This window comes from Xiphias gladius, chromosome 16, assembly GCF_016859285.1.
Source record: "Xiphias gladius isolate SHS-SW01 ecotype Sanya breed wild chromosome 16, ASM1685928v1, whole genome shotgun sequence".
NCBI lineage: Eukaryota > Metazoa > Chordata > Actinopteri > Istiophoriformes > Xiphiidae > Xiphias > Xiphias gladius.
The window spans coordinates 1,157,080-1,169,325 of NC_053415.1; the positions used below are offsets into that span (position 1 = coordinate 1,157,080).

The following is a 12,246-nucleotide window of genomic DNA, read 5'->3' on the forward strand; positions in this document are numbered from 1 at the left end:
GTAGCAAAATTAAATATTTGTTGAATTTAAGATACTAAATACTATAATTTGATACTATACTACTAATTTGAATTTTATACGATATATTTATCATGTATTAGACTTTCCTATTAGTTTTATAAATCCATAAAAAAGTACAGCCAAAGGAAATTCAACTTCGCTGCCCAAAGACCTTTAGATACACCTTGAACAAGAGAAGGAAGATGAGATGCAGAGACAGAGTATAATAATACAGACAGCATAGAATCACAAAGATTAAATGTGCATTTAAGATCAGATGGAAGCTACTGCTCTGGACTGCAGAAAATTTTTGCTGGTGGACCTTGACCTTGTCAGTGATATTGTCTAAAATATCACTGTATGATATAGCATTAGGATATTCCTTCATTGGAACTAAGGGGCCCAAACCAAAAGACTCAGTGGTGTCCATACACATTTGGATATGTGGCTATATGGTGTAAAATATTGTTCTCCTGAAACTGAATCTACGTTAGAATAAAAGGATAAGAATATATTCAGTTTTATTATTAAATTACCCATCTTTACAATATGCCCCTACTAAAACTGCATTTGTACAAATCATTAATCATTAATAAGGAGATGTAATCACACAATAGGACTCAGTGCAAAATAAATAAATAAATAAATTATTGGAAACACTTCAGAGGTATGTCAAGCCTAGTGTCCTCATATTTACATGTGGCCTTGGCCTGGGTAATGTCAAAAACTGTGTACACCTCTGAGTTAATGATTAATACGACTGCAACAATGCAGTTCAAAACAACTCAGTGAAAGAAACATTTCACACTATGCCTAATGGTCAAATGACTGATGTGGTTAAGCTACTGGGTGATAAAATTCCACCTTCATCCATCTGTTTTTTATTTTGGGCTAAAAGATAATAAGCTCCTGCATATAGAAATGGGTTTGCCTTCATACCAATCAAGCCTATAAAAGTTCTAAAATGTTGAAAAAAAAACTTCAGGACAAATTAGGCACTCATACGGTAGGAATTATTGGCCCCCTGCTCGCTTCCCTGTAAACACCACAATATTCACCACTACACTAAAAAACAAAGATGGCAGTGAATGTGCACATATCTTACAGGCCAGGCCTACTTCTCTTGATTACCAAGTATCATTAAGTATATTCTACTGAAATGTTGAAATATTCAGCATTTGGAGTTAATAGAAAAGAAAAGAAATATAAGATATACTCAAAATATTGTGCACATTCAGTTGGTGTAGCAGGTTCCTTTCATTCCTTCTTCCTCTTTCATTCATCTGCTGGTTTACAACTACAGCAGCTCCATTACTCCCAGTTTCTGCAAAACTGTTAAACACAGCTGTAAAGATTCCAACCCTTTTGTGTTTTTACTTTACTTTTAACACAGCAAGAAGCTCCCCAGGTGTCCTTGGTCAACGTGTAGGTCTTGAGCTCAGAGATCTGTGCTTATAAGAAATGGTGAAACAACATATCCACATTGTCAGCTCTATGTATGAGAGGTTATGTGGCTAAGGTGTATAGAGCATTGGCTGCTGTCAGATATAGTACTTCTTCATGCAGTCACATGTAGTACTCCTTCAGGCAGTCAGATGTAGTACTCCTTCATTTTGTCCCTGAGAGAGTTGTGGAGGTGAATCTCTGTCCCATTGCCCATCTCCATACTATGACGGTGCACCTTTTCCTTGGTGCTCCTGTTGCGCCTCTGGGACCACCTGTACAGGAGGTGGGTCACCACCGCCAGGATGCAAATTGTGATGAACACCACCGCTGTCACCACACCTGAGGAGCAGCCAGGACACACATTTGCTTCAAAGTTCAATTATATAATTTTTTACACTGTGTAATGTTGAAATATTAAAGAATTATCTATTTTAAAAAATGAATACAAATGTACCTGTTTTGAAACCAACAATCAAACAATTCCAAACATAAATAAGTAGCAGTCATAGGGCGCTGTTTTAATGACTCCTGCAGTGCAGTGTGGCACAGATAGCGGTTCTGCCTACTACACTTTTGGTAATTTGGTGACAGGTGCAATCAGAAGAACTGATGATCATTTTTTATTTTTTAACTCAAATTTCCTTTTTTGGACATGTTAAGTTCTGAGGGTCATCATGTTTTCTGTATGTAATAGTGGATGTTTTTACTTGGCATCAAAGTGATCCATACATCAACCATCTGTAATTTAAATTTACATGCCAAAATGATTGCTGTGAATCTGGAAATGAAATAGTAGCCTGTTTAATCCTCATGGGTAATGAACCACAAATAATTAGGGATTTTTAGCACACCCAGATTTAACCCCAACAATCTCTGTCAAATCATGTTGGAAGATCCAGCACTAAAGGTGTTACTTCTGCCAGACTCGTTAAAATGAAGATGGAGCATGCAGCCCTTGCTCTGGTTAAGTGGTGTTTAGGATAGACAAGTGGGGGGTGAGAAAGGAAAGGACCTGATGGTCCTGAGAGAGTTATTAGTGGAGAGAGAAGTTTTTATTGACCTGTGATTTCTTTTGGAACCGTGTGAACTGTTTTCAATGTGTCGGTCTCCACTGATATGCAAGAGAAACTGTCGAATAATTAATTAAAACCTATAAGTTTCATGTGCACATAAGAACAGAGGTTTCTGTGGTTATTTTGCAACATTATTCTACTTGTCAGACAAATATTAACCAGCAGATTTGCCGTGCGTAATTGTGGCTTTACTGTTCCATATGCAGTCTCTTTAACAGAATTGTTGCCATAATCAGAATAAAACTTTTTAAAACTATCTTTTGTGGTTGAAAAACATAGTATGCACGTGGAAAGATGAGCATACCCTGAATAAAGGGGGTTGTATGAATTCAGAGCGGTTTATAGGGGTGTGCCCTCACAAAATAAATTGACCAAAAATGTATGGAGCAAAACTATACTGAGCTGTTGACCAGGTAGTGGACTGCACAAGACACACTCATGCTTGGCACCAGGATTTTAGTCCGCTGTTGAATTGGTATCGTCTCACCCTCTAACTTGCCTCTCGTCCCAGTGGGCTGCACACCAAGATATGTCACCAAGATACCAAACCGATGCAGTCAAGGAACTAACCACAATGCGCCAAAGGAAAATTAGATGGTACAATGCTGCTTTTTGTTTTAACACCAAAATAAAGCCCATAGCATAAATGAGCTTGAATTAAGGAAACAGATCAGAAGAAATAATTAAGATCGAGACACATGGACAGAGACAAAAACAGAACAGCTGGGACTTATTTTCAATAAGAAGAAGAAAACCGACCTGCGATTACAGCCACATCATTTTTGGTAACAATGCCATACTGCTCCTTATTTGTTGTTGCAGCTTGATCTGTAGAAGCACAAGTGAGAAATTTTATAACTTTGTATAATGAGCAAATATGCAGTGCTGTTTTCATTCTGTTAGCTGAATAAACTAACAACTTCGAGTATACACAAAGGTCTCAGATTAGTGTAATTTAAAGTCATTTCTACAGTGCATTCAGAAAATATTCCGACCCCTCCTTTTTTTCCACATTTTGTTATGTTGCAGCCTTCTGTTATGTTGCAGCCTTATGCAATCGTGTAAATTCTTTTTTAGAAATTTTTACAAAATTTTTTAAAAAGGAAAAACTAAAATATTACATTTCCATAAAGTAAGTTTATAAGTATCTCTTTTCACTTTGTCTTTATGGGGTATTAAGTGTGGATTTATGAGGGAAAAGATGAATTTAAACAATGTTAGCATACGGCTGCAATATAACACAAAATAAATAAAGTGAAGGGGTCTGGTCTTCACCACTGTGGCCTTGAAATAATTCATGTTGTGCACTATTTGTGTGGTCTACCTATGCCCTCTATGAACAGGGGTGGAATGTAACTAAATACATTTACTCAAGTATTGTCCTTAAGTACAGTTTTCATGTACTTCTACTTTACTTGAGTATTTCAAATCTATTTTATATTTTAGCGCCACTTCAGGGAAATATTTATTTGCAACATTTATTTGAATTATTTTTTTTCCTACCCAAGGTGGGCTAACACCTGCCCCTATCATGCCTCTGACTGGCTAGTCCTGGTTGCCTTCATTGTTAGGTTTAGGCATTAAGAGTGATGATTGATTAGGATTAAGATAAGAATATTGGGCTAAGCCAGTCAGAGGCGGATCTTTGGCTACCTCAGGCGGGAAAAAAAATTCCCCTTTTTTTTGGACAGCTGTAATTAGTTTTCAAAGATTAAAAAAAAAACCAAGTAAACAGAAACATATAATAAATGTATAAAATACAATACATTCTTAAAGATTCAGCCAGTGGTTCTCAGTCTTTTTGAGTTGTGAACCTTTTCACAAAAGCAGTGTTGTTATGGCCTCTTGTCATGTTCCACCAAAGAGACATTTTTCCCATTTAAATGCAAATGATTCAACTAAAATAAATAAAACTAAAATAAAATGTTTAAGGCCCAAAGGAGTAAAATTATCTAATATTTCACAAAAAATATTAGCAAAATTGTAAAAGGAGTTTTTGTTCTTATTTGTTAATATCCATGCATCCCACTATTAGCTATACTGAATATCCTGTGAGGGGTTGCGGCGGGGGCTGGAGCCAGTCCCAGCTGACATTGGACAGAGAGCAGCATACACCCTGAACAGGTTGCCAGTCTATCACAGGGCTTACATATCACATTCATGCTCATATTCACACCTATGGGCAATTTACAACCTAACCTGCCTGTATGTGGACTGTGGGAGGAAGCTGGAGTACCTAGAGGTAGAGGGGATAACATTCAAACTCCACACAGAAAGGCTCTGGCCAAACCAGGGTTCAAACCCAGAATCATCCCGCTGCACCACTGTGTAATCCTAATTAATAATATTTGTTAACATGTTTTTGATTGCCTGAATGTACAGCTTCTTTTGCATTGACTGGCGGTGTGTATTACCTCGCAGATTATGAGATGTGATGGAGTCTGCCAGTGCTCCACAGTTTGACTGGACCACTGGACCCTGGACAGTGACCAATGAGCTCCCTCGATTCAGCAGTGCTGCTTTCAAAGGAGCCACATGATTAAACTGGACTGAGGAGAGGCAGCCAATGAAACCCTTCGAACCTGCTTGAACTACCTCGTCTTGAAAGTTGTCTCCTTCTAGATAGATAGATAGGTAGATGGATAGATAGATAGATAGCCTATTTTAACTACAAGGATATGCATCCAGTTCATCTGTCATAATTATTATGGCATTTATTCATATGTTTGCATACCATGAAAGATCCAAGCCATGAACAACTGATTACGTCTCACATCGCAACTTGTTTTCCATCCAAAAGAACAGCATGGTAAATGGTGTTGTTTAGCATGATGACGTTTTGCAAGTGTGTTGGCTCTCACATACCGCAGTAAGTGCCGGTCGCTTGCAGCTCTTTATTCAACAGCTCACTGTGTCCGCTTCTACAATTCCTCCCTGCAATATTTTGGATGGATCCACTGACTAAATTCACTGGAAATGTGCATATTTTGCAGCGTACGCCAATACTTATTGCTGCCAGATACATTGCATTTTCTGTAGCTACTTGACAACAACACAACAAATTTCGGATGTGTTGTGCTCTTAAGCGCCCCCTCCATTGTTTTAGTGACAAATACAGACTGATCACATTTACACTGATGGTCAATCATGTGAAGGCAGAAGCTAATCATTCTCAAGAACGCTATAGTTAAACTGGTTATGACACAGGCTTTGGAAAAAAAGAGGTACTTCTCTATAGTCTGGATGTGAAAGTGCAGTGTTAAATAGCTAATTAAACCCAGCAGGAATTTTTTGATAGCTTATGATTTAAATAGTAAAACTCTGGAATTTCTTACTGTAAAAGTGGATTTTCAGCCAGGAAACATAGTACCAAGCTAACAGAGATCAGCAGGGTGGAATTAGCCCTGTGTGGGTCGGTCATTTGTTGTCATGCTGAAATGTAACAATCTAATATTAGTGGAGATTTGGGAAAGTCAAACTGATTTTACTGCATGGAGCAGAGGCTTGTGGCTTTTATTTTCTATTCCCAAAGTGTCAGTCTATTGTTGGAGCAGTGGATAACAGCACAGAACAGAAATGACATCCAGCGGTCATTTCACTTTAAATAAAAAAAATTAGCATAAAAGCAACCATTGTGACAAATGTGCATATTGGACCCCCCCCGGTTTGACATTGCTACCAAGCAGATTGAAAATTTTGCACATCTGCATGGTTTCACTGTGTGGCAGTCAAAATGGCTTGATACGTCAAAGCATTGGCTGAAATGAATTTTACTGGGTTCATAGGAAAAGTCCTTTAGGTACATGGTGTATTCAAGCATGTACTGTTTAAAGGCTGCACTTCTTTCCATTTTGCTTGCATCCTTCTGCAAATAACATCAACTGTTTAATAGATGTGACTGAACTCTCTTGTATTCTGTCGTCCATTAAAGACCCCTCCACTACTGCAGCAGTGAGAGTAGAAATAAAATATCCCTTGGCATTGATGCTGAAGTCTACTTATTATTTGAAATGCAGTGATCTCTGAGTACCAAGTGAAAAATGGAGAGGAAATGGTTGCAAGAACTGATACATTCTGTTGATTCAACCTTTTCTCGCTAAACATGATGATAGGACTTACTGATGACTTTGCCCAATGTCAAGGATCTGATTAAGATCGGTTCTGCATCAGATGACATCGTGTATTTTCTGTGGATGTCCTGGTCGATCTGGTGGAATGGTAAGTATACAAAGATAAAGCCAGTTACAAGAAATCTAAACCAAGACAGCAGCAGCACACATGCATACTTGACAAATTGTGTTCTTGACTAATTCACAAGAACCACTATAAGCCCACAATTAGTTTTTAAATGCTTCAATTTCTGCACTTACATGCTGGCTCAGATGCTCGGCTGGATGCAAACCAGAAAATCTAATGCTGAACTGAAGACTACTGATGCATAAAACCAAAAATATATTTTTTATATACTTGCCAAAAGGACCACCATTTGTGTGAGCTTTCTAAAATCACTGTGGTATTTTTCATCAGGTCCTTGTTTAACTGACAAGCCTGAAATACTTGGTGGTAACATTTATGATGTATCTGCTGACTTTACTGCAGAAAATGGAAATTTTAATTATTTAATTATTTTGTTTTACATTCACATTACTCCTTTAGGTGTTTGGCTCACTGGTAGGGGATTTGGTTCATGTTCATATTTTTCTGATAATGTAAATTGTCTCACTGTTCATTGTTAGATTATTTAAATACTTGTTGTAAAGCCAACTTTGTTGGAAGAGATGTGAATATAACAGCATTGTAGACCTTTTATGTTTTTCTTACAAGCAATTATATCAGGTAATTTGTAATTTACTTTAAATTCTATTCTTATTTTTTGACAAAGATGCTCCTCCTAACTTGATTTACTCAGGTTTTGATTGAATATACTTGAATAGCCTGCTCAAGACTGACAACCTAAATGTGAGCCGGGAATGGATGCGTTACAAATTTTGGAATGGCATCTGTTTGAGTTATACTGACGTACATTGCATTCACCAAAGAAAAAGATAATTGAAGGCCTTGGGCTCCATTTTCATAATGGCGCAGGGCGCAGAACCTACAGATGTGTGGTCCACCACCCACCTGCTCAGAGCAGCTCAGCATACTTGTGACCCATAAAATTTTTAATTAAATAAATATGAGAAAATAAGACAGATACTTGTAATTAACAAAAAAGGTTAAACCTGCAACAACTGATTTTTTGGCTGCTTGCAGGCAGCATAAGCAAGCTATTAATACAGCACTGACATATCAAAAACTTTTAAGTTGATACTTAATTAATGGGTGCGATACAAATTGGACCTTCAGGCCCACTGACACAATGCAAGTCAGGTTGAGAGCAACACAGAGATTGGAAAACATTCCACCAAGGTTGGAATGTTTCTGAGCGGTATTTCAGTAGGGTATTCCAGAAACCTAGCCTGGCATAAATCCTAGATTTGGGATCCTAGGTTTTGGGGTAAGTGATCCAACAATCATGAGGGTGCTTAAATGGCACCTTCCCTACTTCCAACCCCCCTAACTCTGGTGCCCTTGCTTGGTCCAAACCCATCTTCGAATTTAGCCTTCATTTTGATCTCAACTACACACCCACGGATGTGGACCAGGGCATAAAATGGGGGGGGGCAATGGCCCTTACCCACTTCCAACCCCACTAAGTCCAGTGGCCTTGGTCAGACCACACCCATCTTCAAACTCGGCTTTAATTTTGATCTCAATTACACATCTTTAAGTTTTTTGACTGCATCATGTTGTGACGCTATCATAGTGACAAAAGCTGTCCACATACAGACATATATAAAACCTGCAAAATTACTCAAAACAGTCTCTGTGGTAATTCCTGCTACAGCAGGTGTCTCCGCGACCACATTTTGCCATGATGACACACACACATAAAGACTCACAAGGTGAAAACAATACTAACTACGCTGTTGCAGCTGGTAAAAATCCCTGTGATATTAGTAAATGCTATGTCATAACCACTGGGACAACAACATGGCAATAATTTGGTTTTTGGATAGCAAACACTACCCTTGAAAAAAGACCAGGATGTGGACTTTAAGGGCTCAAAAAGAGTAACATTAAGTTAAGTATATGATGTTTTGTATTTTGAAAAAAGAAGGATGTTTATCACGGGATTGACAACTTTTCTTTTGCTGGTTAGAATAAACAGTATTCTTAGTATTGGCTACAGGCCAGCAAATCTCAGACAACTTATTGTGTACAAATTTTATTCACATATGCAATAACTGTTGTGTGTGTGGAGTTACCTGGATGAGTTTTTTTTTTCAAAATTCATACTAAACATTAATTGCCTACATTTTTGTATTTTTCTTTTTCTGTTACAATATACGTATGTGGCAACTAATCGCTGGTTAGGGTCTGGTTAAGGTTCAGGAATGATGGTGATGATGATTTAATTATAAAAAATAAATACTGAGTAATAGTAATATGAGGTGTGCTCAGACAAATTTAAAAATACATCCAAAACCTGGCACATGTTAACATATTAGTTCACTGCTAACCTGTACATAAAGGTTTTTGCCGTCACGATGGATTCTGATTTGGTGGAGTCGTCCGTCTGCCAGACTGCTGCGGATGGGACTGAACATGTCTGGGTTCCTGTGTTTCTGCATATGATACCAGATTTGCAGAGTTCCTACACACAAAATCACAAAAACAGAATGAAAAGCTGCTGATGGCCCTGAAACAGACCTTAAAATCCACATCAGAGTGTTTTAGAACGGTTTAAGTCATAAGGCATTTTTACCTTTTAATTTTTGATACTAGTCATGCATCCATTCATGTATTTTTATGTGCACTTTGAAGCATCACATTAGAAAAGGTTAATGGAAACGACAAAATCCAAAAAAAGAGAGAGAGAGGAGGTATGACATGCAACAAAGGTCCCTGGCTGGAATCAAACTGTAGACATTGTGTTTATGTGGGATATGCTGTGACCATTCAGGTGCCATGGTGCTCCAAGTTTGTGTTGTTGAATGTTGCTGTCAGTTAGACCTGTGACAGGGTTGGTAAAATCAAATTGAATGGTTTTTAATTCCTTTTAAAATTCCCAACAAAGAAAAAATGTGTACCCTTAGAAACTGCAGAATGAATGCACATAGGCTATGTTTGAAATGACTACGGTGATGATAACATTTTTTCCAATAAATGGTGTATCACACTAGAGGACAATGTATGCAAAATCACATGGACAACAGGATTTTGTTTTGTAATAATAAAACATTTTCATTTCATCAAGAAATTTTAATGAAGTTGATAATGATAATGGTGAATTATCACTTGGCCCTAATGCATATAACTAGATAGTGGGTCTACTTATACATCCATGCTGAGAAAAAAAAGAATAAACAACAGACAGACTAGTTCTGGAGACACTCAGAAAAAAGCTTTTTTCAGTTCAAAATTCATACTAAACATTAATTGCCTACATTTTTGTATTTTTCTTTTTCTGTTACAATATACGTATGTGGCAACTAATCGCTGGTTAGGGTCTGGTTAAGGTTCAGGAATGATGGTGATGATGATTTAATTATAAAAAATAAATACTGAGTAATAGTAATATGAGGTGTGCTCAGACAAATTTAAAAATACATCCAAAACCTGGCACATGTTAACATATTAGTTCACTGCTAACCTGTACATAAAGGTTTTTGCCGTCACGATGGATTCTGATTTGGTGGAGTCGTCCGTCTGCCAGACTGCTGCGGATGGGACTGAACATGTCTGGGTTCCTGTGTTTCTGCATATGATACCAGATTTGCAGAGTTCCTACACACAAAATCACAAAAACAGAATGAAAAGCTGCTGATGGCCCTGAAACAGACCTTAAAATCCACATCAGAGTGTTTTAGAACGGTTTAAGTCATAAGGCATTTTTACCTTTTAATTTTTGATACTAGTCATGCATCCATTCATGTATTTTTATGTGCACTTTGAAGCATCACATTAGAAAAGGTTAATGGAAACGACAAAATCCAAAAAAAGGGAGAGAGAGAGAGGAGGTATGACATGCAACAAAGGTCCCTGGCTGGAATCAAACTGTAGACATTGTGTTTATGTGGGATATGCTGTGACCATTCAGGTGCCATGGTGCTCCAAGTTTGTGTTGTTGAATGTTGCTGTCAGTTAGACCTGTGACAGGGTTGGTAAAATCAAATTGAATGGTTTTTAATTCCTTTTAAAATTCCCAACAAAGAAAAAATGTGTACCCTTAGAAACTGCAGAATGAATGCACATAGGCTATGTTTGAAATGACTACGGTGATGATAACATTTTTTCCAATAAATGGTGTATCACACTAGAGGACAATGTATGCAAAATCACATGGACAACAGGATTTTGTTTTGTAATAATAAAACATTTTCATTTCATCAAGAAATTTTAATGAAGTTGATAATGATAATGGTGAATTATCACTTGGCCCTAATGCATATAACTAGATAGTGGGTCTACTTATACATCCATGCTGAGAAAAAAAAAAGAATAAACAACAGACAGACTAGTTCTGGAGACACTCAGAAAAAAAGCTTTTTTTCAGTTCAAAGAAAATAGATTTTATTTGATGGGATTTTGAAGTTAAAAAACCCCATAGTGGAGGAACCACATCAGTTATTATACTCATACAAGGTTTTTATATGAGAAAGTGTGATTATAAAATGTTTTACACATTCAAATAATTTTGGAATTATTTCTCTTTGTTTATGATTGATTTTGTGAAGAATATTAATTAAAACCTAAAGTTCATAAGGCAATATCTAATTTTTTTTAGAAGGAATGGCTACAGACTGCTCTGGTTGATGTCATGAGGTTATTAATGATTTAGAAAAAAAATTATAATTTCACTTATGTGGTCATGCATTGTTGGTTACTTGTGTGTGTGTTAATGTACTATGAAATGTCAGATATGTTTGTACCGTTGCGAGCCAGGGTGACAGCAATGTACTGCTGGCCAAAGCTGCTGACAGTCAGCAACATGGCCGGGCTCTGGGAGGTGATGAAGCTGAAGGCAATGTCTTCTCTGGCCCTGCTGCTGCTTTCTCTGTTAACATTGGAGGCCTGAGAGCTTCTGTTCTGCATCACTGAGAAGGGCTCCTGGAAGGTAAAGGTGACCGAGGATTCTTTGTCGAAGGTCACTGAAACCTCTGCACACAAGCACAGAGAATACTCTTATGCAACAGGAGACATAACTCATTAAGAATCACACTGAAACTCTAAAATTCTGCTAGCCTACCTCTGAGGGTTGCAGTATGTATTACACAGAGTTGAGTTGGATAGAACAAAAAACATACTGATGATGTCTCCATTCATATAATCTTATCAGTAATGGAGTCAAAAATATGAAATACCCCTGAGGGTGATGCTAGAGGAAAGGTCATAGGGTGATTAAAATGTATATGTTTCATCCTCTGGAGAGCAGGATTGGGATCAGGATTCTAATCAGGACATTTCATGACAATCTGACCAGTAGATTGTGATTTATTTTCAGATTTCTGATGTTTAGTGGAAATTTTGGCCCAATCATGGTAGACAAGGTTAAGCAACTGTTAGGATTCATGAATATTCTTAATGAATTTAATGGAAATAACCTCATTAGCTTTCAGAAAAACTTGTTATGGACCAAAGTGATGGTCAATAAATTTTGACCAGACACTGGGATCCGATTAAA

At 37.4% G+C, this 12,246-nt stretch overlaps 1 protein-coding gene across 1 annotated transcript in view; it reads right to left on the reverse strand.

Annotated features, from left to right (window-relative positions):
- Positions 1-1,591: 1,591 nt before the first annotated feature.
- LOC120801588 (contactin-associated protein-like 5) overlaps positions 1,592-12,246 on the reverse strand; it is a 128,947-nt gene continuing 118,292 nt past the window's right edge. The window contains exons 19-24 of the mRNA XM_040148737.1: positions 11,495-11,722; positions 10,216-10,349; positions 6,639-6,726; positions 4,934-5,137; positions 3,279-3,347; positions 1,592-1,785 (exon numbers count right to left, since the gene is read on the reverse strand). Of these exons, the coding sequence (XP_040004671.1) occupies positions 1,592-1,785; positions 3,279-3,347; positions 4,934-5,137; positions 6,639-6,726; positions 10,216-10,349; positions 11,495-11,722 (917 nt within the window). The remainder of the gene's footprint in view (positions 1,786-3,278; positions 3,348-4,933; positions 5,138-6,638; positions 6,727-10,215; positions 10,350-11,494; positions 11,723-12,246) is intronic.